Raw genomic sequence first — 26,705 nt, forward strand, 5'->3', positions numbered from 1 at the left:
ATTTTTTTTAAAAAAAATATTTTATTTATTTATTCATGAGAGACAGAGAGAGAGGCAGAGACAGAGGCAGAAGGAGAAGCAGGCTGCATGCAGGGAGCCGGATGCCTGACCGGATCCCACCACCACAGGATCGATCACCCCCTGAGCAGAAGGCAGCTGCTCAACCACTGGGCCACCCAGGCACCCCTTGCCCAACTTCTTGCAACCAAAATTCCTAACATGTATCTACCTTCTTGCTGATTTACATCAACCCTGCTTTTCACTTAAAACTCTTTGTCAAATCTCATTCCTCATTTACTTATTAACATAAAGCCCTTTTCTAAATCACATCTATGCCAGTTATGACCTAACATCAGGAAATCTGTATTGAGCATGTACTGTGCCAGTCATCAAAGAACGAAGTCTTCCGATGAACACAATCTAAATATGTGCCTTAGTAAAATTAATGCAAAACACATACTGCAAGTTGTGGAAACTTAAATCCTAGGTCGTGAAGCCCTGATTTAAATGGTCAGGTTTGGTCGGTGTCAAATGACATTTAATTCACGGCTTCACGATTTAGGACTTAAGTGTCATTTGAACCTGACCAAAGTCCTGCCAGGAAGCTCAGAGAGGGGTCAGTAATCTCTCCAAGCTTCTGTAGCGAATAAATAGTGGAACCAAAACTTGAACCTGGATTTTTGATCAAGTCAGAGTCGTTTTAATTATCCTGTACCAAAAAAAAAAACAAAAAACAAAAAACAAACAAAAAACAAACAAAAAAAATTATCCTGTACCGCTTACACTGAGAAAATACTTCTGGATCCTTATACTTCAGAAAGGAAAGCTCCCAATTCTCTTTCCACCAGGTTCCAATTTCCTACCAAGTTGCAGCAGTGAGGTATGGATGTTTCCTGAACTTTAGCAAGTTAGGCCGAGAAGCGAAACGGGGAGATCACGCTTTCCAAGCCGGCAAGGTTTTTTGGGTCTTCCCCGCGCCTCCCCTCGAGCGCAAGGCACCTTGGGAGTTGTAGTCTTGAGCCGCGGAGTCCTGTGGGGCCCAATCAGCAGAGAGCCAACTTGCCCTGCGCACCGTGATTGGCTGAGAATCGGCGGCTGCCCCCCCGCCCCGGCCGGCGCCGTCCCGGCGTCGCCAGGCGGGGCAGCGCGGGGCGGGGAGCGGCGTGGGTGGCTGCGGTGTTTTCGCGAGCGTCGTCGCCGAAGCCGCAGTTGGGCCATGGCAGAACCGCAGCCAGCGTCCAGCGGCCTCACCGAGGAGGCCGCCCTCGCCTGCTGCTCCGAGCCGGACCCCAGCACCAAGGTGGGCGCAGAACCGCCATCCCCCGAGTAGCGGTCCCCGGAGGGGGCACATCCGCGGGCTGAGCCGGGCCCGGCGCGGGCTGGGGTCGACCCCCGTGCGGCCGCCGCCGCCGCCTCCCGGGGCGAGCCGGAGCGGGCGGGGCGGGCGGGGCGGAAGGCCTTCGGCCTGGCGGCGCGGGTGGGCGATCGCGAGAGGGTCCGTTTCCCCAGGGACCGCGGCCCTGCCGGCCTTAACCCGTTTATTGGGGGACGGTAACTGGAAGCCAGGGCCAACCCAGAGTCGGGGCCCGTGTCCGTGGGCGTGCGGCTCCCCGGGTCGGTAGCGATGGCGGGCGGGGCGGATCCCGAACGCCCAAGTCCGGGTTCGAAGGTCCCTGTCCCCGCGGCCCCTCCCAGCCCACCTGGCTGCGGGCTCAACTCCTCCAAACTCGTGCGCTCTCTCCGAGTTTCGCTGTTGCTTGCTGGCTATTGGTTGCTCACGGCCACGCTTCTGGCCTCCGCCTCTCTCCCCCTCCCCGTGCTTGGGGGACCCAGGAGGGCTGACGGTAATCGTGGAAACTCCTCCACCGACCCCTCTCATCGCAGCGGAGACCCAGTAAGAGGAGGGGCCTGTTGCATCCCTCCAGCTTGCCTGACTTGTCTGCACTGAGTCAGTGTAGCTCACTCAGGTGTGGTGCCTTCAGGCCGGCCAGATCCAACACGGCAGCCGCTGGGGGCTTGACTCCAGCGCGCTTGTCAGTGCCAGTAGACGCCTTTGTATTTTTTTTTAATTGTTAATTAAAATTAATTTAATAATTTAATAATAATAAATTTATTTATTTATTTATTTATTTATTTATTTATTTATTTATTTATTTATTTATTTATTTATGGCACAGAGAGAGAGAGAGGCAGAGACACAGGCAGAGGGAGAAGCAGGCTCCGTGCAGGGAGCCCGACGTGGGTCTGGACGCCAGGTCTCCAGCATCAGGCCCCGGGCCAAAGGCGGCGCTAACCCGCCGGGCCACCGGGCTGCCCTAGATGGCTGGAATTTCTAAATTCCTTAAAGATTGTGTGTTGATGAGTTTGCTCCCTGCTTGCTCTTTACCTTTGGCGTGGAGAGTCAGACACCTCTGCTTGCTAAAGCCTTTGGCACCTGGTACTTAGCTTAGGATAAATAGTAGTCACTGCAAAATTTAAGGGGGAAGAAAGAAAGAAAGGAAGGAAGGAAATTTCTTCTCACACGCATTTTCCTAGTATACCTAGTTATTTCTCAGAGTATAAATTGAGTCATTCAGTATAAATTAATTTCCTAGATAACTGAGGATTTTATGTGCTAGGCTATTTTAAAAGATTTCAGAGATCTCTATAAATTTCATTAAATACATTTTCTTGCCTTCTTAATTTGCGCTACACATAATCGAAATTTCTCTTGTTTATATGGAGTAATTACATCTTGAAATCAATACTTTTTGGCCCTGAAATACCATGTGGGAGACGTAAAATGAATATGCAGTGGCAGCTGGTATACCTCGAGTGTGCCAGGCCCTGGGGTTTTGTTTGAAGTATATTTCTTAATTTAATCCTCACAACAACCCCATGAAGAAGGCATAATTATTATCTCTGTCTTACAAATAAGGAGACTCCAGCACAGAAGTATTGAGTAACTGGCCCAGAGAGGCACCCACACTCTCAACTTCTACCCTCATTCGGCTTCTGAAGTACTGACTTAAGCAGTTATTTTGGAACTTGACATGAAGGAAAGTAAAAGACCTAAGTGAATTCAGTTCAGCCTGATGGTTGATCACCTGCTGTATATAAAGAAAAAGAACACAGTGTGTTTGGAGGATACCGGGATGAACAAGATGATGTCTGTCTCTTCACCAGACAGACACCAACTGTAACAATACGATGGAGCTGGGAGTACCGTGCTGTTGACATTATAAAACACCCTGGGAGTACAAGAGGTAGAAACTTTCGAAGGTAGCGTCTGTGGTATGGTATAGTCACGGGGTATTTGAAGTCTCAAGACCTACACTTGAGTCCCCAGATCTATATATATATATATCATTGGCTGTAGTGATTTTAGCAGGGCACTGGGGCTGAGTTTGTAAAAGCAGCATAAAGAGAGCTGCGAGGAGGATAAAATGTATTACTGTTCTCTAAACTATGAAAAGTGATAGAATTCAAAGGTGCGCATCAGGGAAGTACATCAACCAGAAGGTGGGGGTGGGCCTATATCTTAAAGCATGGATGGGGTTCCAAAATCATCTGTAAGACAGAGTTACATAGGAGTGGGGCATTCTAGGTAGAAGGAACATCTGAGCAAAAATGTGGTGAGACGGCAGAAATATGCGGTGCAGGCGTGTTCTGGAGAGGTGAGTTACGTGTTTTTGGTCAAAGTTCAGGTTATTTAAACAGTGGAGCTGTGGTGGAGAAGGCTAGAATGGGAGGTTGGAGCCTTACTCTCCTGGAGAGAGAGAGAGCTTTGAATGTCACATCTAAGGAAGCTAGATTTTATGTAGGTGGTAGGGATCCATTTGGGGTCTCAAAGCATTTTGTAGAGTAGATTGGAGGGATCCAGGTCTGGAGGCGATGAGAACACCTAAAAGGTTCTTCTAGAAGGTGAAATAAGTGATGAGGGCCTGGTTTGGAAAAGAGAGGGTAGTGGTGGTAGAAAGTCAACTTGCCTGTTGATCATTTGTATCTTTGCCCAGAAGGCAGGCCAAGGAATATACAGCTGCACCATATCCTGGCAATCTTATTGGCCAACTGTCTTCATAAGGCCAAATACTTCTTTTCCCAAGTGATAATCTCCTGAAATTAATTGTTTTGACAGTCTCTATCAGTGTCCTTTAAAGTAATAATTTGGAGTCCCATCCCATCTGAGTGGTAGGTGGGTCAGGGAAAACTTTGAGTGTTGGTGACACTTAGGCTGGGTTTTGCCAAATAAAAAGAAAGTACCTAGGTAGAATTTGGTGCAGGGGTAGGTGGAAGAGAGAATGGAAAGGAGGAAGGAAGGAGAGTGGCCAGATGGACGAATGACTGTTTTAGGCAGAGAGAATCATAGTAAATATAAAAAGCACAATGACATCAGAGAACTGATGCAGGAATCTACAGATAATAGGAGACTGAAGTTGTAGGCAGTGGGAGTTGAGGGAGGAGGTACGCAAGACAATCATCAGGATGCCCAAAGAAAATATGTTTGTTTTTCTCACCCTGTAAAGGTTTCTATTTGGCAAATATATTTTATTTATATTTTATGGTATATATATTTTATTAGTATATTTGTACATGTATATAATTAAATACATATTCATTGGGGGTGCATGCTCTTTTTTAACTGATAAGAGTTAAAACATTCAAAATGACTAGGGGAGTGCTAACAAATGATGAAATTAGAGAAGTATGCACTAATCATATGTGCTTGCTTTGGGGACTTCCTCTGAAGGAATGATTTTTAACCCAGAAATGACACAATTGGGTTTTCACTATAGAAAGATGACTCTGGTACTTGATGAGAAGTTCAGTGGCTTGCATCTGGGTAAGCCTGTAAGAAGCAGAGACCAGGGACGCTAGGACAATCATCCAGGGAGGAAGTAGTAAGGACAGGAGCAAGGTAGTGCTTATTAGAATGACAAGGAGAACAATTCCAGAGGGATTTAAGGAGTCATTTTGATAGGACGCTTGCACTGGCTTACTGAGAAGTGGAAAGGGAGAAATCTAGGAAGACTCCAGGTGTCTGACTTGAGCTGACAAGGGATTCTAGAGACACTGTGCTAAGCACTTTAATGCATTATCCCATATGCTTTCCAGCTCAACTCTGTGAGCTAAGAACTATAATTATCCCCATTCTAAAGATGTGAAAACTGAGGTTCAAAAAAGGTAATGATTTACCCAAGGCAATGGTGGTAGAGTTAGCATTTGAACCATATTGCCTCTGAAGAATAATTTCTCTCACACTTGTGTGTTTTCTCTCCCTTTGCATGAGATTTTAAAGGCCTCATGATCCTAAGGGCTTCTAGGATTTTCCTATTTCTTTTACTTGTTGTAAGAGTAGTCTGGCAGGTGTGTTTACTAATATCACAGGTAATTTTTAAATTTAAAGAAGTTTCTTTTGTGTCTCCTAGCTATTTCTATTGCCCTTATCTGTAGAGTGAGTATACTTGAAGTATGTCTTTGGCTGTTGAATTATTATAGAGTGGTAAGGAAAGAACCACATGAAACCAATTTAGATAAGATAGAATAAATGTAAAGGGAGTGGCTGAATTATTTTCAGAAACAATTTATCACATTCTGGCATAGGTTGAGTCAGGCAAATAACACTAGAAGGAGGAAGATAGCGAAGAAAAAATATATCAAGCCATCTTGTACATCAAACATGTTTTCCAGCTGTTACATAGAAAACAATTTCTCAGATATGCTTGGATCTCCAAAAGGGTCTTTCACTGAAGGCAACTGTGACTTTTAAAAGTAAGGAAAAAACAAAACTTCATCCATTTTTGTTTTATAGGAATATGATTCCTAGGCATGAAGAGCTAAGACCTTAACTCTTTGATGAGAATGTGACATTTGGTTAACTCTAGCTGTTTCCCAAGAAACAAAAATAGTGTTTGTTACTTAGCAATATTGCTTATGATAAAAATAAGAATAACTTGATTGATAAGTTGCATTTAGAGAGGGTGAATTATCAATACTTAACAGGAAGTCACAGCTTTGGGCTTTCCTGAATGTAGTGGCTCTTATAACTGTCCCTTGTGGAGATTTTGAAAGTTTTGCCCATGGAATTGCTACTAGAGAGATTGGTTCCTGTGGCATACAGAGCTTCTACACCAGGGTGATTCCTTTTTTTTTTTTTTTTAATATTGTATTTATTAATTCATGAGAGATACACACACAGAGAGGGAGAGTGAGAGAGAGAGAGAGAGAGGCAGAGACATAGGCAGAGGGAGAAGCAGGCTCCATGCAGGGAGCCCGATGCGGCACTCGATCCTGGGACCTGGGGATCACACCCTGCACCAAAGGCAGATGGATGCTTAACCGCTGAGCCACCCAGGCGTCCCACCAGGGTGATTTCCTGCTACTACCCAGTGCACATCTTCTCCTACACCTGAGCTGTACAGACTTCTTTTTGAGTACTCCTGCTGAAGAGGAACACGTAAGCCTGCTCTCTTGGCAAGTTGTGTTTTCTGACTGAAACTTTCAGCCTGTGGTTGTCCTGAATCTGAATGTTTAGTTGAGCCTTAAGAAGATTCTCTGCTGGGGGTGATGCAACATTTGTGAAAATTTATTGTGACAGAGAGTTGATGAGCTCCAAAGGAAGCTTCCAAAGGCTCACTGTTCTTAAGGCCAAAACACACAAGTTAGGCCAAAGAAATCTTAAAATTTCTGAAAATTTAGCAAATGCAAGTTTGAAACTTCTCTTTTTTGAAGACTAAAGGTGATAGAAGCTATGGAGGTATTGACTTTGATTTTGAGTAAGATGTAATATCTTAAAGAGCTCCTTGACAACAGTTCTACAGAAATGAGTGTCTTCATCATTAGAAAGAGACCTGTGGTGACCAAACATACCCTGTTGTTGTGGGGCTCAATTGTATCAAATGAATTTGGAGTCTTACTGGGAACATGGAGTACACATACTTTCCCCTATTTCTCCTGCTAGGTACAGCTAAGAACTCTAGACATTTTATATAAAATAAATATAGGAAGACAATGGAGAGGTGAAGAGAAGAAGGCAGACTAGCTAGGGACCTTGAGACCCTAGAAGCAACATGGTGGTGAGCTTCCTGAATTTTCTTTTTTGCCTTATTTAGCCCAAACTCGGAGTGACAGAAATGTCAGTGGGTGCAACCAAAAAACCCACAAAAAAAAGCCAAGAAAACAAAACACAAGCAAAAAACCCACCAACAACAATGAAAACCTCTCTATTCACAGGACCAGGGAATAAGCAGTATTTCCTGATGAGGCAGAAAACTTTTAGACAATAACAGCTCTACTACAACTAAACACCACAGAAAAAACTGTGGCCACATCCTTGCCTCTGCCAGCAAAGGCTGGGTAGGGAGCCTCGTCTTCTGCTGAACAGGCTGCAATGCGATGTGCACCCCTCCCCCTGCCAGGGTGGTATCAGAGAATGTTGAATAGGGAGCCAGAACTCTGATCTCACCAGACAGTAGCAAGCTTTCCCCACTTGCTGTATTAATGGAGACACATGGGGAACCTGAAATTCTACCCCACTGCAACAGTGGAAGTATTTTAAGACAATTATAAATGGGAGAGAGTGAAGGGATGTAAAGAGAGGTGAGGTTTCTGTACTTCACTCAAATTGAAAAATGACGACACCAAGTGACTATGATAACTTATATTTAATTGAACACCTAGAGCAACTGCTAAGAAAGCTATACAAGAGTGCATGAAGAAACACTACAGATAAATCAAAGTGGAAGTATCAAAAAATGTTCTAGTAACCCAGAGGAAGGCAAAGAAAAAAATTAACAAAACAATAAATAAAATAGCCAACTTAATCCCTAGTATTTCAATAATTACATTAGGTATAAATACACCAATTAGAGATTAGCAGAGTGGATTTAAAAACATGCCCCAACTTCTCTATTTATGAGGTGATGGGTATTAACTAGACTTATAGTGGTAATCCTTTCACAACATGTATGAGTCATTAAGCTGTATACCTTAAACTTACACAGTGCTATACGTCAGTTGTATTTCAATATAACTGAAATAAAAGAAAATATTCCTCAAATATATGCTGTATGCATGAAAACTCACTTCAAATATAATAATAGAGGCAAATTAAAAGGATGGAATAAGATTATTACGGAAACATTAATCAAAAGAAAGCAGGAATGGCTTATACCAAATAAAGTAGACCCCAGAGCAAAGAAAATGATAGTAGGTAGGGAAGTATTTGTATAGTGATAAAAGGGTCAGTTGACCAAGAAGATATAACAGTCCTAAATAAATGTGCACTAAAAAAACAACTGAAAAAAAAAAACAAAGCAAAAACTGATTTGATGGAAAGGAGAAATAGAAAAACCCACATTTATAATTGGAGATTTCAGTATTCCTCTCTCAACAATTGACAGAACTAGAGAGAAAATTAGCAAGGACATAGACAAACTCTACAGCACCATCAGTAAACAAGATCTGATCAACCTTTAAAGAACTCCACCCAATAACAGCAGAGTACACTTTCGTTTTCAAGTGCCCATAGAGTATATACCAAGATAGACCATGTCATGGGCCCCAAAACCAACTTCAACAAACTTAATATTATTGAAATAATACAGAGTGCATTCTTTGACCACAATGGAATCAGACTAGAAATCAGCAGCAGAAACTAACAGGAAAATCTCCAAACACTTGGAAACTAAATAACACTTTTCTAAATAATTCATGATCAAGAGGAGGTTTCAAGGGAGATTTTTTAAAAAATAGATTGAATGAAATGAGAAAGGAATCTCAGCTAACACAGTGCTAAGAAGGAAATTTATATTACTAAACCATACATTAGAAAAGAGAAGTCTCAAATAATTCGTGTTCCCTCCTCAAGAACCTGGAAGAGCAACATAACCGAGAGAAAGCAGAAGGAAGGAAATCATAAAAAGCAGAAATCATTGAAATTGAAAACAGAAAATAGAGAAAATCAATGAAACAAAGTTAGTTCTTTGGAGGAAAAAAAAAACAAACCCAATACATTTGACAAACTTGTAGCAAGATTGACAAGATGAAAAGAGAAGATAGAAATTACCAATATTAGGAATGAAATAGGGGATATCATTACAGACAGCAGACATCAGAAAAGATAATAAGGGAATATTAAAAACAACTCTGTACATGTAAATTTGACAATTTGTATTAAGTAGACCAATTCCTTAAAAAACACAAACCACCATAACTTACCTAATATGAAATACATAATTTGAATAGCTCTATAACATAAGAAAATTTAATTCATAATCAATAACTTTCCCCAAAAAAATCTCTCGAGGCCCAAATGATTTCACTGGAGAATTCTTCCAAGTATTAAAAATGAACATCAATTCTGTACAATCCCTTTAAAAACTGAAGAGGAGGAACACTTCCTGATTCATTTTATATTATACTTTTTTTTCTAATTTTTATTTAAATTCTAGCTAGTTAATATGTAATGTAATACTGTTTTCCGGAGTAGAATTTAGTAATTCATCACTTACATGTAACACCCAGTCCTTATCATAACAAGTGCCCTCCTTAATGCCCATCCCCCATTTTGCCCATCCCCCACCACCTCCTTCCATCACCCCTCAGTTTGTTCTACCTGATTCATTTTATAAAGCTAGTATTACTCTGACACCAAGAACCAGATGAAGACAATACAAAAAAAAACTAATCTTCCTCATGAATATAGAGGTAAAAATCCATGATAAAATATTACCAATTATAATCTAGCAATATATAAAAAAAATTACCATGACCAAGTGGAGTTTATTCAGGGTGTGCAAAACTAGATCAATATTCACAAATCAAAGTAATGTGTAATATTAGAGGCTAAGGAAGAAAAATCACATGATCATGTTAATTGATACAGAAAAGACATTTGATGAAATTTAATACCATGTCCAATTTTTTTTTTCAGAAAAAAATAGGAATGGAGGGGAACTTAATTCAACTTGATAAAGGTCATCTATAAAAAAATTTACATTATACTTAATGGTGATGCTTCTTCCCTATTTTGTGGAATGTGACAAAGATGTTCGTTCTCACCACTGTAATTCAACATAGTGCTAGAAGTTCTAGCCAGTGCAGTAAGGTAAGAAAAGGAAGTAACAGTCATTCAGATTGGAAGGAAGAAATAAAACTGTCCCTATTTGCAGAGGACATGATTGTACAGAGGAAATCCTAAGTATTTTACAAAAAAACTCGTCTAGGACTAAGAAGTGAGTTTATTGAGGTCACAGGACAGAAGATAAACATACAAAAAGCAATTCTATTTCTGTATACTAGCAGAGAAAACATGAGCACCATGATTAAAAATATAATTGCAACCAAATTTCTTAGGTATAAATAAATTCATCATGCAGGATTTACATGCTGAAAATCACACAGTACTGATAGAGATTTTAATAAACAGACATAACAGCATTCATCTTTGGAAGCTTCAGCATAGTAAAGATGTCAATTCTCTACAAATTGATATACATGTTTAACACAAAACTTTTTTTAGATATAGGTAAGATTATTCTAAAACTTCTATGAAAGGCACATGAGCTAGAATAACTAAACTTTGAAAAGAATGAAGTGGAAGGAATCCATCTATCTGATTTTAAGACCTACTATATAGCAACAGTAGCCACGCCTCTGATATTGGCAGAGGAGACACAGATTTAATGGAACAGAATAGAGAAACCAAAATAAGACCCACACTAATACACCCTACAGACTTTTGACAAAAATATGAATGCAATTCAATGGAGAAAGGGTTGGCTTTTCAACAAATTGTGCTGGAGCAACTGAATATCCATCAGTAAAACAAAAAAACGAAGATTTACCCAAGTCTCACATCTTAACACCAAAAAAAATCCATTTCGAGGTGCTCAGAGGGACCTTGACCCTTTCATTTTTGTCCCTGTCTCACCTATATAGTTTTGACAGGATGCTATTACAAACACATAGGATGTGCACTAGAAATATCCTTGATTGTAACATTATAGTGTTTTCAAAGTAATTTTGAGCTAATTAAACTTGGACCAGGCTTTCCAAAGCCTGATTATTTATTTTAACTCTTTTTTTGTTTTTTTTTAAGATTTATTTATTTATTCAGAGAGAGCGAAAGAGAGGCAGAGACACAGGCAGAGAGAGAAGCAGGCTCCATGCAGGGACCCCGAGCGGGACTCCTGGGTCTCCAGGATCACACCCCCGGCTGCAGGCGGCGCTAAACCGCTGCGCCACCGGGGCTGCCCTATTTTAACTCTTTTTATAAGGTAAAGGAGCAAATTTTTGTTAACCTAGTAGCCACCCCAGAAAACCCAAAGATAGTTTAAGCATACAAGATGGCTTTGTTCTTCCAAATTTTGAGCATGATAAGGGAGAGACAAAGTTAGGAATTGTCCGATGAATGGGGCCTGGTTAGCTCATCTGTTAAGCATCTGCCTTCCACTCAGGTCATAATCCTAGGGTCCTGGAATCGAGCCCCACTCCCTGCTCAGCAGAAAGTCTTTCTCCCTCTCCCTTTGCCCCTACCCCTGCTCCTTCTCTCTCTCTCTCTAATACATAAATAAAATCTTAATTATCTGATGAGACAGGACATGAATGTAAGTCCTACTTTTTTTAAACACAAGATATATTTATTTTAAACAGTATTTTAAGACCATAGGAATAATCATTTTTAAGGATTCTTTTTGAGGAAGGATCATTCAGGTGTTTACCAGAAGTACAGAGTTGAAAGAATATGTTGGTGTTGAAAAGCAAACTATTAGCATAGAATAACTTGAGCATTTTATAAAAAAGCAAGATGTGCTTGTTTTTTTATATCATCTAAATAACATTTTTGTAGCAAAAATGTTATAAGCCAGTTTTTATGAATAAACCCACTAGTACTGATTATACATTTAATTTTTTTTGCCATGTATAGACTTATTTTAAGGTTAAAATGGCATTAAAGTGTGTTTTCGTCTATACATCTATACATTTACATGGAAATAATCTATCGTGTTGAGTCTTCGCAGTTGGAACAATGCTGTAGATGCCCTCCCCCCCACCTTTTTAAAGATTTTATTTATTTATTCATGAGAGACACAGACAGACACATAGGCAGTGGGAAAAGCAGGCTCCCTGTGGGGGGCCCGATGTGGGACTCAATCCCAGGACCCCGGGATCACGCCCTGGGCCAGAGGCAGACGTTCAGCCACTGAGCCACCCAGGTGCCCCTTTTTCTACCTTTTTGAAACTATTTTTCCAGCGTTATTGAGATATAATCAACATATGACAATGTATAAATTTAGGGTGCACAGTGTGGTGATTTGATACACATGTATATTGCAAAATGAATACAGCAAAGTTGGTTAATGTGTTGATCACCTCACATAATTAGACTTTTTTTTGTGTGTATGTGCTGATAGCTTTTAAGACATGCTCTGTTAGGGGATCCCTGGGTGGCGCAGCGGTTTGGCGCCTGCCTTTGGCCCAGGGCGCGATCCTGGAGACCCGGGATCGAATCCCACGTCGGGCTCCTGGTGCATGGAGCCTGCTTCTCCCTCTGCCTATGTCTCTGCCTCTCTCTCTCTCTCTCTCTGTGTGACTATCATAAATAAATGAAAAAAAAAAAAAAGCTTTAAAAAGAAAAAGACATGCTCTGTTAAATCTGCTCTCTTACAACTCTCAAGTATACATACAATACAGTATTGTTAGCTATGTATAGACTTTTAAGAGTTCATTTTTATATTTATTTTTATGTGTGTATTTAGATAGTTTTAGCACATAGCCATGTTAACAGGAAATAAAATTAAAGGCTTTTAGCATTACTTTTAAGATGTAATTAATTAATTTGAATAGCATATTAAATGAACTAAACATGTATGTATCTTTTTAAACTTAATATACCATGCATTTTAAATGTATTCATTATATTATGTTATGCCTGTGTCATTATTTATCTATTTCTTTGTTGTTAGAGGCAGTTTAGCCAATGTAGTTGAAAGCAAGGACTTTGGAGCCAAACTGCTTGAGGTGGAATTTTTTCTAACGCTTACTCTTTCAGCAGTAAAATGGGATGGTTATAATACATATCTCATAGGGTTGTCGTGAAGATTAGATGAGTTGATTTCTGTAAATAAGGACAGTACGTGACACACAGTTATTATTTAAGTTTTGCAATGAATGTCTTTGCACATAAATCTTTGTCAGAGTTTGTAATTATTTCCTTAGATAAATTTTTAGAAGGGAAACATCTTGGTCAAGAATATGAGCTCTCAGTTTATGAACTGAAGTAATGATAAAGTCTTTCATATTCTGACAATACTAATGTTGGTACTAGAAAGATGTTGAAAAGATGAACTATGAATGTGACCAATGTCATTGGTAGGATGGTAAACTGGGCCATACAGAACAGATTTTAAAAGGGTTTTAAGGGCCCCTGGGTGGGTCAGTAGATTAAGCATCTGTCTTTAGCTTTGTGATCCCTGGGGCCTGGGATTGAGCCCTGTGTCGGGCTCCTTGCTCACCAGGGAGTCTGCTTCTCCCTCTCTCTCTGCTGCTCCCTCCCTCCACCCTACTCGTGTACTCTCTCTCTCAATCTCTCAAATAAATAAATAAATAAATAAATAAATAAATAAGTAAATAAAATCTTTAAAAGGGTTTTAGACTTTAAATTTTTTTCTTTTAATTGAAGAAGAAACTGGTAATGTTGGAAAGAAAAGATCATAGTGCAAGTTCATTTACTCCTTCAAAAAATATTTATTGGTTATCTACTCCATGCCAGATTCTGTTCTGAGGTACATCAGTAAACAAAACAAACACCCTTGCCCTTATGGAGTTTATATGCTAACAGGGAAAGAAAAACAATAAAGGTAAATATAATAAATAGCATATTGAAAGGTGACAAGTGCTATGGGAAAAGAAAATGATAAAAAGGTGGTCAGTTAGGGCCTCATTGGGAAGATGGCATTTGAGTAGAGTTAAAAAGAATAGAAGTGGCTCTGGGAAGGGTTGCCTGGCTGGCTCAGTTGGTAGAGCCTGCAATTCTTGATCTCAGGGTCATGAGTTCAAGCCTCACATTGGGTGTGGAGCATACTTAAAAAAAGAAAGAAAGAAAGAAATGTGTCTGGGGAATGAGCCTTCTGGCAGAGGCCCTAGGTGAGCTGTTGAAGACTACAGGGGAGCTGAGTGGGTGGGGGGGGGAATGGGGTGAAAGAGGCAACTGGGACCAACCATAGAGGGTCATTGTAGGGACTTTTGCTTCACTCTGAGTGAAATGGGAGCCTTCTCACGGTTTTTGAGTAGAAGAGTGATCTGAATTAACTTTACCAGATCTCCCCAACAATAGGTTGTAGGGGACAAGGTAAGAAAGAAGAGTACCATCCAATCTGGGTGGAGGTGGGGTAGCTGGAATCAGAGTGCTAACAGGGGTGGTGAGAAGTATAGAGTCAGAGTTTAGGGAAATTAGGTTACTCGTGACCAACAAAGGAGAATTTTGCTGATGTAATTGACAGCTAATAGCTTAATGGTGAGTGAGGGAACAAAAAAACTCACTGAAAGAGTAAAATAAAAACAGCCTGGGGATCCCTGGGTGGCATAGCGGTTTGGCGCCTGCCTTTGGCCCAGGGCGCGATCCTGGAGACCCGGGATCGAATCCCACATCGGGCTCCCGGTGCATGGAGCCTGCTTCTCCCTCTGCCTCTGTCTCTGCGCCTCTCTCTCTCTCTCTGTGACTATCATAAATAAATAAAAAAAATTAAAAACAAAAACAAAAACAAAAAAAAAACCAGCCTGGGTGGCTGAGTGGTTTAGCTCCTGGGTGGCAGCCTGGGTGGCTGAGTGGTTTAGCTCTTGCCTTCAGCCCAGGGCGTGATCCTGGGGATCCCGGATCGAGTCCCACGTCGGACTCCCTGCATGGAGCCTGCTTCTCCCTCTGCCTGTGTCCCTGCCTCTCTCTCTCTCTCCCTCTCTCTCGCTGTGTCTCTCATGAATAAATAAATAAAATCTTAAAAAAAAAAACAAAAAAAACCCCACAAGTTCCAGGGACCATCCCACTATAGGGACAAGTAGTAGGAAATGTACCAGGAGCTCCTCTATTACATTGTAAGACTGTAACTGACGTTTATAAAAATGTCCTCGAACCATCAAAATAAGTAAATTCCATATGCTTCTAAAGCAGATAAGTAAATAGCTGAGGTTTTATGTATGTTATAATAGCTAATATTTTTCAGATATTTTAATCATTTGAAAAACCTGTGTATAGATCCCACCTATTTCACCAAAGTTCAAACAGTACCTTGTTTTAATTTGTGCCAAACAAGAATATGAAGTGAAATTTTATTTGCTGCATTTTGATCTCCCTTCATTGCAGTCACAGGGTGACTGTATAGGTGTTTCTGCGATTTTGTTCAGTGGGGAAAACCAGGGCCTAGTTGTGAGTACCAGGCCAGTACCTGGATGTCAGGAGCTGCTTTTCCCTTTTTCAGCTGCTTCCTTTAGGAGTGCAGCACCTGCCTGAGAAAAGCAATCCAAGTAATCTAGAAACATAATTTCTAGGCCAACTGCCTTATATGTGACTATAAGCTGTGGATGAAGAATTAAATTATTATATTCATTAAGATCTACTTATTAAAATATTTAGGTTAGTTTTGTTTTAAATGAGGATTTCAATGCCTAAAATAAGAGTACATTTTGGTCACTTAAAAATTTAACAAAATAGAAAAATACTTCCTAATGATGCTGAGTGAATAAAATATATTTATGTTTTATCTGATGCTAGTTATAGGGAAGTGATGTGGATGGGTCTGCAAAGGGAGAGTTCAGAATTTTCAGGCCTATTTTGTCAAGCTGTGGGTATAACAGAAAAATGTGTTAGGAAGTACAAATATAGTTAACGGACTCATGGTTTGGAAGGTATCTATGGTAGAAAGATACCTGAACTTAGAAGGCTGTGACAATTAATTTAATCACCTTGGGTGTGTCTCTCATCTATTAAATGGGGACATTAGTACCTATAGATAGTAATACTTTATAGGTACTGTGCCTAATGAAGGCAAAGTATTGTAATTAATGTTATTAATAATCTTAACTCCATGAACTCTACCCTTTTCTTAATGAGGTCAATCAAGCTTTTGTTTCCTGATTTGTAAATTGAATAGTTTTTTTTTTTTAAGATTTTATTTATTTATTCATGAGAGAGAGAGACACTCGGAGACATAGGCAGCGGGAGAAGCAGACTCCCTGTGGGGAGCCTGATGCAAGACTGGATCCCAGCAACCTGGGATCACAAGCTGAGCCAAAGGCAGATGCTCAACCACTGAGCCACCCAGGTGCCCCAATTGGACAGTTTCACAATGGTGTTAGAGACAGTAGCTTTTTACCCTTTTAGTTATTTAGGAGTCTGATCTTGTGAGTAACTTCTTGCAATGGTTACCAATAAATAGTTCTGGAAAGGCATTTATACATTCATGGAACACATCTTACAGTAATTGAATTCTTTATTTGTAACATCACTGTTTTATTTTGGGTCATTTAAAAGACTGGACATAAAGATTTAGTTGTAAGTAGTTTCTTTGGGAGGTAGTTGGAGGAGGCTCTGTGGAGTGGGAAATGGAGGCAATAAAAAGTATGTAAAAGTGGATCACCACTGAGGGCAGCTGGGCTTTATTCTGCAGGGAAATCTCTGAGACATGGTATGGAACATGCCAGGGGCAAGGGAACCAGGTTTTTTTTTTTTTTTTTTTTCCACCCACTATTGGTTGAGGATCATTTGGGGGGTGTAAACTCGCTGACACGTTGGGCCTGCCTTCGTAACCAGAAAACATCCTTGGGCAGAGAGTTGTAGGAAGTGTAAGTGGTAGGTCTGGGAACCAGGTACAGCTGAGGGGACAAAGTTACTTTCTTCTTAAACATTGTGTTAGAAAGTCGGACTGTATCTTGCAACAGAAAGCATAATTAATGTTGATAACAAGTGCCAGAAGCCAAATCTGTTTAATATGCCCTGTTTTCTCCTTAGGATTTTCTGTTGCAGCAGACCATGCTACGAATTAAGGATCCTAAGAAGTCACTGGATTTTTATACTAGAATTCTTGGAATGACGTAAGTAGACTATTTATTGGCACCTATGATGTTTAAATGTATAGCTTTGCAAATATAGGGAACGTTTTTGGATCCACTTAAAAAATGGATTATACTTTTCTTCAAAAATCACAGAAGTCGGGCAGCCCAGGTGGCTCAGCTGTTTAGCGCCGCCTTTAGTCCAGGGCGTGATCCTGGAGACCTGGGATCGAGTCCCACGTTGGGCTCCCTGCATGGAGCCTGCTTCTCCCTCTGCCTGTGTCTCTGCCCCCCTCTCTCTCTCTCTCTCTGTGTCTCTCATGAATAAATAAATAAACTCTTAAAAAAAAAAGAAAATCACAGAAGTCCTTTTAGCCAGGTGTCTGGGACTAGGCTTGACTGGCCTGGGCTTCTATCCAGTTCTTCTAAATGCCAGCCAGGCTCACTGGCTGAGTGCTTGGGTGTTCTTTCCCTCCCTTCTCTGTGAGAGCTGCCAGTTTAATCCTTAATGTGTTCCAATCCTTTTAATGTTATGGCCTTATATTTACTTTGGAAAAGATACAGTTATAAAAATGCATTACTTAGAAAATGAATGAGTTTACCTAAAACTGGCCATCCATTCCATTTTAGTAGGATGGATTCTCTTTTGCTGAACAGGTAATATCCACTGATCTGGAATCCTTAAAGCATAGTTGTTTTTATTTTTATTTTTACAGATTTTATTTATTTATTTGAGAGAGAGAGAGTACGGGCAGGAGCAAGGGGAGGGGCAGAGGGAGAAGCAGGCTCTGAGCAGGGAGCCGGGATCATGACCTAAGCCAAAGGCAGATGCTCAACCCACTGAGCCAGTCAGGCGCCCCAAAGCATATTTGTTTATTTTTCTTGTTTTGTTTCCCTAAAGAACATGAAGGGTTTTTTGTTTGTTTGTTTCTGACAATATAGATAAAGAATAAAATTAAGCAGTTTTTAATTTATTGCCTGGATAAACCTCCATCGACATGGAGTAATATAGTATATGTTTGTTTAGGTTCAGAAAAATACAAAATGAAAAGTGGTTACCTTCCATTCCCAGTCCTTGTCCCCAAAGATAATGGTTGTTAATAGCTTCTTATAATTCTTTCCAGAATTTTTTTAGAAAGAATTCTATTCTTTCTAAAAAAATAGTTTAGCAAATGTTTATAGCACATTTAAAATCAGAGTGAAAATAAATACATTGAACATTAGGTATTTGCCAGACTTTACATGTTTTTCATTCAGTCTCCATAGTAGCTCATGAAATAGTTTATTCCCCATTTTATAAATGAAGGAAGAAACCAGAGTTTAAAAACACTAAGTTACTGGCCCCAGATACTATAATGGGCACATGGTAGAGTGGGAATTCGAACCCAGGTCTGATTGACTCCAATCATGACCTTGTTTTTCAAGATCCCCCCGCCCCCAACAGGGTGCAACTTGACATTATACTGAAAGATATGCTTGTTGGGAAAAACACATTACAACAGGTTCATTTGCCCCACTTCCCACCTGATTGGTCTGTAAGGCTTGTGTAATCCGCATTACTGGGTACAGAGATATTTTTTCATGACTGGAGTATGGGAGGTGTCCGATACTTTATTATAAACATGTTAGAGTAAATCTTATTTGTGGTAAGCTGGTGTCTGTCTCAGTGGGCCAAGGTGTATTACATAGCAGTAATAATTAAAAGATCTGAAATCAGGACACCTGGGTGGCTCAGAGGTTGAGCAACTGCTTTTGGCTAAGGGCATGTGGGATTGAGTCCTGCATCAGGTTCTCTGCATGGAGCCTCCCTCTCCTCCCTCTTCTTATGTCCCTCTCTCTGTGTCTCTCATGAATAAATAAATAAAATCTTTAAAAAATAAGTAAATAAAAATAAAATATCTGAAATCAAGCTTAGAAACTTTCATTTGTTAGGTTAGCTTTAACCATTCTCTCTTATTATGAATAAGGTCATCTTTGAGCACCTAGTCCTCAATAATCTAAATAAAATTATATTGTGTGCATCCTCATTATACCCTACTCCTTGCAAAATAATCTTATGCTCTTTAAATTCACTTTATAGGTCATGACTTAAGCTATCTTTTGGAGGGGGGGGGGCGAAAGGGAGGGGCAGAAGGAGAGGGAGAGAGAATCTTAAGCAGGTTCCATGCCTAGTGTGGGGTCCAACACAGGGCTCCATCTCCTGACCCGGAGATCACGACCTGAGCTGAAATCAAGAGTCAGGTACTCAACCAACTGAGCCACCCAGGTGCCCCTTCAACTATCGTTTTAAAAACTTCAGGATTTTGAAAAACTTTTTAAAAACACTATCTCACATCAGTCTCTCCCTTTCCACTGGCTCTTTCTCCTCAACCTACAAACAAGCTTAAGTCTTTATTCTGGCATAATTCTTGCCCTCTTTCCCATCATCACCCATCATCTATATAGGTCAGTCCTGCTTGCTACTTTACTTGCTCACTTCGCCTTGCCTCCATCAGGGCAGTCCAGCTTCTGGCATCCCATGCTGCTGAAACTGCCCTCAAATACTGCAGAAACTGTAAAAAGGCTGCAGAAACTCCTTTCCATATCTAGTGACCTGTTCACAGTCTTAATGCTGTGTGACCTTTCTTCAGTATTTTATATGTTTAACCACTTTATTGTTGACATTCATGTTCTCTGTGGTATTCATCTGTCCTTCCTTCTCCCTTACCACCTATCCTCACTTTCTTTTCCTAGGAGTTTTGGCATAGTAAGAACTCAATAAATGTATTTATATATCTGAAAGAACAATAAGATAATGCATTGTATTTTTCATCAAAAATGGACAAAAGTTTTCTTTTGAAGATACCTTTAGCCATTTATTTTTTATTTTTTAAAGGATTTTTTTTTAAAGATTTTATTTATTTATTAGAGACAGAGAGAGAGAAAGAGAGAGAGAGAGAGAGGCAGAGGGTGAAGTAGACTCCATGCAGGGAGCCTGACATGGGATTCAATCCTGGGTCTCCAGGATCAGGCCCTGGGCTGAATGTGGCGCTAAACTGCTAAGCCACCAGGGCTGCCCACCTTTAGCCACTTATAAACAAATACCATAATTCCAGTTAAGTTTCAAGTTTGCTTTGTAAAAACTTTTTTATTTTACTGATATTTACAGATGAATAGGTTTTTTGAAATGAGATATTTTCATTTATTTCCCCTTGGTCTTCCTATTTAAATAGCCTCACTACATACGGCTTTTATTCTTAGTGGAACTTGAATATTGGCATTTTGATTTTAATATGAATCAACCTTTCCTGTTATTAATTGATTTAGGCTTGTTGTTTAATTTCAGGCTACTCCAAAAATTAGATTTTCCCACCATGAAGTTTTCACTCTATTTCTTGGCTTATGAGGAAAAAAATGACATCCCAAAAGATAAAGATGAAAAAGTAGCATGGGCATTCTCCAGGAAAGCTACACTTGAACTGACACAGTGAGTATGAGTTTTTATTTTTTTATACAGTATACATTTTTCAAACCTTTTTTCCTTACTTACAAGCTTACTTCAAACCAGATTTACCTAATCACTTTGCATTTGTAACAGTTCGAGTATTTTATAATGGAATTTTTGGTCTTTGTACTGTTCTGGTGCATAGTTAGGGGCAAGTAAGATCATTTATCTTTTAGGTAGGTAATGTAAGGCAGAATTGGCAAGATAATTGCCAAATGATACCTAATGAATGTTAAGGCACTATGAGTAAGGCCTCGTAATTTCAACATTTTAGAAAAAAAATTCTTTTTTAATTTATGTTGTTTCTGTGTCCTCTTGCACAACTAACAAAAGAGCATTTATTTCAGGGTATGTGATTTAGTGTGTCCCTGATTCAAAACAGCTCTGGAATCACACAGATCTAGAGATGAGTGTTGGCTCTGACGGTAGCTGTGGAACCCTGAACAAGTTCTGTTACCTCCTTAACTGGCAGTCCCATTCATGAAATGGAGTCTCAAATCTAGCCCACGGAGCTGTTTGGAAGATTCCATTTGCCTTTTCTTTAGTTGAAAACTTAATATTTATAGTGGCAAAGAGGAAACCAAGTTGCATACATACACAGTGAGGTTTCAAAGAGATTGTTGCAGTTTTCTTTTCAGAAAACTATTTGCCCTACAGGTCACTTGTAATTCTGTTTTCCCTCCTTTTGTAGCAACTGGGGCACTGAAGATGATGAGACCCAGAGTTACCACAGTGGCAACTCAGACCCTAGAGGATTTGGTATGTTTGCCTATTCATAAGTAGTATACATGGATTTGTGTGATTTGTGCATTGTACAGTTATTAAGAAGAATCAACTTCTTAGGTGTATGGTGGTTTTACTTTTCCACAAAAAAATTTGATTTAGGAGTGGTTTAATTTCATGGTCTTTGTCTAAACCCTACATTTACTCTCTCACAATGATTTTTCACTTTTCAGTCTCAGTATTCTATTTCCAGGAGACTTTTCAATTTAAAAAACAAAAACCGTGGTTGATAATAATCCACATTTCTGCTAGTATACACTTCTGCCCTGATGTAGAATCTGTTAAGATGATGGGATTGCTGGCTTAAATTGGCTGCTATAGAGTCAGCGGCCACAACAAACCTGTTAAGTATGAGTAAATGATTACTCTTTCTTGATAGTTTTTCTTAATAGAATGAACTATACGTGAGCCCAATTTTGGGTTTATTTTAAATAATTGATAATGCAGAGCTCCTAATTAGTTTATTATACCCAGCCAGTTAGACTTAGATTCTTGTTCTTTAATACAAGTTTTGAACACATTTGATTTAATCAGTCTTCAGGTGCCTTATGTTTTGAAATAAACTAGTTTTGGAAGCTACCTGTGGCACTTGGGTACCCTGAAATAATTACTTCTTCCTTCTGTCTGCTTTGTTTGGGGGTGGCCACCTAAGGTCACATTGGAATTGCAGTTCCTGATGTACACAGTGCTTGTAAAAGATTTGAAGAACTGGGAGTCAAATTTGTGAAGAAACCTGATGACGGTGAGTTCACTGCTTGTCTTCTCCAGGCCCCTCTTTCGTTATGTAACAATGACTAAGCACTCACAGAGGGTACTGTTCTCTAGTCAATCCCTCTGGTTGCAAGTAACCTTGAAGAAGTCTGCTTCAACCAGCTTAAGGAAAGCAGAGGAATTATTGGGAAAATACCCGGGTGTCTTCAGGAATGAAACAGCAAGTAGGACAGCTTCACAGGGAACCAGGCACAGAGTCTAGAGAGCCATCAAAAACCTGGTTTCTCTCCCCACACTTGGACCCCACCACATTCTCTCACTGGCCATCGTTTTTCACTATTTCAGGGTATATCTAGCCACCCCAAAATAAATTCCTTAAAGCCTATGTTATCTGATTTTAATATAACTACACCACATCTCCTTAGTTAATAATGGCTGGTCTTTTATTTCCATTCTTCTACAACCTTTGTGTGTCCTTATGTTTTAGGTGTTTGGAAATAGTGTGTATATATCTTGATTTTGTGGAATTTTACATGTATTATAGTTTACTTAGATCTGTTTCTGCCAGCATATTACTCCAGTTTTGATTTGAACATTTCACATTTCATTTTAATCCTTTTCTTTTTTTCAATTAAAAGATTTGATATCAAGATACCCTCCCAGACTGGGATATTACTAATTTATTTTTCCTTTTTCTTTGGCCTTGGCTTGCTTGCTTTCTTTTTTTTTTTTTTTTAAATATATATATCAAATTATTTAACCACCTTTTTTTCTGTGTATCTCTTGCAGCATCTTTTGGGTTTTTCTGTCCCTTTATTAAGTATCTTAACCAAAACTGTTTTCAAAGGGTTTGTGAGGCAAAACTTCTGAGGCTTTGTATGCCTTAGACCCGTATCTTTATATATGAATGACAGTTTTGTTGAATATAAAATCTTAGGTTCTTAATAAACCTAAAATAAATCTTAGGTTTATTTTCCTTTGATCTTGAAAACACAACTCCATGGTCTTATTTTTCCATCCAGTGGTGCTATTGAAAAAACTGCTTCTGATTCGTGTTATCTTCTATTTTGTTCTGGGAGCTTTTGTTACATTTGTTATTTCTTTGTTCTTTTTCTGGGAGATCCTCATGCTAGCATACCAGGTTAGCTAATTTTCCCTCAAATGTATCTGTTCTGATACTCATCTTTTGTGTTCTCATCTACTGTATTCTTAATTTCAGCCATTCTAATTTTAATCCCTAGTTTTTGCTCAGCTCCTTAAATATGTTCTTGTTCTTGTTTCATATTGGTTGTATTTCATACTATTCAACACATTTGCATGTTTTAATAGCCTTGGTCCATTGCTTTAATATTTGGCCCTCTATTTGAATCTATAACCCACTATTTGTTTTATGGTTACGTTCCTCAAACTCTTGTTACTTTGATCTCTGAGGAGTTGTTTTCATTGCATCTCTTAGTGTTCCAGTGCATCAGGCACTGTGAATGGTGGGGGAGGTTAGACCCCAACCCTTTAACTGCCCACAGGCTCTCAGGAAAAGGGGCCAGGCACAGATCCCTAGGCATCTGAAGTTAAACACCTTGCATTCTGCAGAACAGCTCTTCAGTCACGTTTTCCCCTGTGTCCCTCAGAAAGGAGTCTTAGCAGGAGACCCTTCCTTCTAGGATGGTCATTCCCTAACTCTGATTGTGTGGAAAGTGAAGCTGGGGGGATCCGGTTGGTTCTCACCTGTGCTTGTTAGTTCCTCACAGGCACAGAACTTCTGCACTGCCCCTGTTTACTCCTGAGGACGTGTGAACCAGTAGTTTGAACCTCCCCTAGCATGGGGGTAGGAGCTGATGTCCAAGGCACTGGGAGGAGCAAGAGGCAAACTAGCAAAACCCCTTCTGCTTTCTGATCCAGGCCAAAACTGCCCCATTTCCACACAGACCAGATTAAACAGTCTTTCTCTCTCTGTCTCTCTCAATCTCTCTCTCTCTCTCTCACACACACACACACACACACACACACACACACACACACACAATACACACCACCCCCAACCACCTCTTCCTCTCCCCTGACATCACCCCAGGGGTTCCTCACCTTTTTCCCCCCGCCTGTTTTCCATATATGTTCCTCTGGGGTTGATCTTGGGGAAAAGAGCCAGAGAGAGACAGGGGTCAAACTAACTTAGCATCTTGGTCCCAAAATAGATTGCTGAGGTCACATTTCTCCATTTAAGCAAAGAACTCTACTACTAGACCTACTAGCCTCTCAGTCCCGGTTATAAATTCCCAGGAGAAAGACTGATTGACATAGCCTAAATGACCCGGAATAGCGTTTAAAGAGTCTGTTATGACCCAAGCCTCTGGATTCTTTTGGCTGTGTGGGTATGCCATGCTACCTGCTTGAACACCTTCCTATTTTCTTTTCCTCTTTAAAATAAGACAATCTCTGTGACTCTTCAACAGGGAGCATGACATGTATCATGAAGGTGAAGTAAAAATCTGATGCCCAGAACTGTAGCCGGTACCACAGTTATATCAGGGGAGTTGGCTTCCAGCTATGGGTAGAAGATAGTATGTTAGTCATTCTGAAAAGCATGCATTTGGGCAGTGCTGACAAGAGAACTGTTTAAAGTTAAAACTATATAGGGGATCCCTGGGTGGCTCAGTGGTTTGGAGCCTGCCTTTGGCCCAGGGCGCGATGCTGAGGTCCCGGGATCGAGTCCCACGTCGGGCTCCCGGCATGGAGCCTGCTTCTCCCTCTGTCTGTGTCTCTGCCCCTCTCTGTCTCTCTGTCTATCATGAATAAATAAATAAAAAATCTTAAAAAAAAACATTTTAAAGTTAAAACTATAAACAAAATAATATACTTTATTAAAACCAAGTTAAAAAATACTCTAAATTTTATATTTCTTAATGAAAATCATTTCATCTTACAGGTAAAATGAAAGGCCTGGCATTTATTCAAGATCCTGATGGCTACTGGATTGAAATTTTAAATCCTAACAAGATGACAACTATAATTTAGTTCTGTGAGAATACTGCTTTGCAATTTCAGTGAAGACCTTGTGGGAAATAAAAAAGGAAATGGTGTAATTCAAGATATTCAGATAACAGAAATATCTAGGACTGAAGGATCATTGTCCCGATTCAGATTATTCTGAAGTCCATTTCCCTTTCCTATTTCAGCTATGTTTTTTACCTAACTGTTCAGTCATTATCATTTTAAAGTAGTGCTTTGTCTTGTGTCCTTGAATGTATTTCTGTAACTTTACTTTTTTTAGGTAGTAATTAGAACATTTCCCTTCAGAGGGTGCATTTGCCTTCTTTCTCCTAAATATGATGTCTTTACAAGTCTACCTTTGAATAATCATTCTAAAAAAAAAAAAAAGAAAAAAATTAACAAGTTTTTGTTGTGGTTACCTTCTGGGGTTTCAATTCCTCAGAAATCACTTTCCACAATGGAAAGTAAAGGACACTGAACAAAAATGAAACTTCATTTATACATCAAATGGTATAAAATGTTTATTTTACAAAAGAGAAGGTAGTCTTGGGAGCAAGTCAGAATCAGACTGACAAGGATGTTGATAGGAAAACTAATTTATTCTTACTGACAAAGTACTTTCAAAGTACAAGGACTAACCTCTTTATTTTGGGATGGGGTGGTGGGATGGGAATAATATTAACTGGGTATGCAGACACTGGGCTTGGCTGTCACATACTGTATTTCATTTAATCCTCCCAGCTATCCTCCATTCTGTGAGAAAGAAAGCAGGCTAGATGTATAAACTGACTTTGTGAACTGAAGGCAATATAAATAGGCTCAAGTACTCGAGATCTGATTCTCATTTTTGGTTAGATTGTACCTCAAAAATTAGTACCTAACAGGAACTTTTCTCCACTCGCCTCTGCTGTGAAAACCATACTTGAGCTTGAATGTTGTCCTCTCAGCCTTAGGGCCTGAGCACCACAGAGAGAGAAGAAGCAGTGGAGGGAGTCTGTAGCACACAATTGTTCTGAGGACACCTCCTTTTTCCTGGGCAAGCAGTGCCTGTATTACTTGTGAAGACCCCTACCCCAAGGTCATCCTGATGCCAGTAATCATTTAGGATGAATGATGTTCAGTGATAATAGTACTTAGTTATTAGAAATTAGCTTAATGGGATGCTTGGGTGGCTCAGCGGTTGAGCCGCCTGCCTTTGGCTCAGGGTGTGATCATGGAGTCCCACATCGGGCTCCCTGCATGGAGCCTCCTTCTCTCTGCCTATGTTTCTGCCTCTCTCTCTCTCTCTGTGTGTCTCTCATGAATAAATAAATAAAATCTTAAGATAAAAAAAAAATTATCTTAGTGGCCTTCCTTGCCAATATGATTGATATTTGATGGGTTTTAAAAAATCAAGCTGATTTTGACAATCTCATGGTCCAGAGAATAAGAACATCCAGTTTGTGCTTTACTGAACATTTAGATTTTCTGTTGACTCTAGTGGAAGACCTTTGGTTAGGCTGTGCCAACTGTGCTTACACCTGCTAAAAGCACTTGACATTTCCTTTTTGGATGGAATGGATTATGTGAGCAATTCAAACAAATAGCAGTACTTACAGACTGAAATAAAATCTTAAATAAGGCTTTGTTTAATTTGTAAACTGTCCAGCGTATTCTTTTTAAAAAAGCCTACAGTGGGGCTCCTGGTGGCTCAGTCGATTGGGTGTCTGACTCT

At 39.8% G+C, this 26,705-nt stretch overlaps 1 protein-coding gene across 1 annotated transcript; it reads left to right on the plus strand.

Moving 5' to 3' along the window:
• The first annotated feature begins 1,131 nt into the window (after positions 1-1,131).
• GLO1 (glyoxalase I) lies at positions 1,132-26,623 on the plus strand. The gene is made up of 6 exons (XM_077904165.1): positions 1,132-1,300; positions 16,985-17,067; positions 20,351-20,491; positions 21,201-21,268; positions 21,945-22,034; positions 24,927-26,623. Exons 1-6 carry the CDS (start codon positions 1,217-1,219, stop codon positions 25,013-25,015), a joined length of 555 nt encoding a protein of 184 aa, XP_077760291.1. The 5' UTR covers positions 1,132-1,216; the 3' UTR covers positions 25,016-26,623.
• Positions 26,624-26,705: the final 82 nt, after the last annotated feature.

The sequence above is a fragment of the Canis aureus genome, chromosome 7 (assembly GCF_053574225.1).
Source record: "Canis aureus isolate CA01 chromosome 7, VMU_Caureus_v.1.0, whole genome shotgun sequence".
Taxonomy (NCBI): Eukaryota; Metazoa; Chordata; class Mammalia; order Carnivora; family Canidae; genus Canis; species Canis aureus.

Coding starts and splice junctions, on each gene's coding strand:
- GLO1 (XM_077904165.1), top strand. CDS start 1,217: ATGGCAGAACCGCAGCCAGCGTCCAGCGGCCTCACCGAGGAGGCCGCC. Junction 1,301..16,984: donor AGCCGGACCCCAGCACCAAG/GTGGGCGCAGAA, acceptor TTTTCTCCTTAG/GATTTTCTGTTGCAGCAGAC. Junction 22,035..24,926: donor TGTGAAGAAACCTGATGACG/GTGAGTTCACTG, acceptor TTCATCTTACAG/GTAAAATGAAAGGCCTGGCA.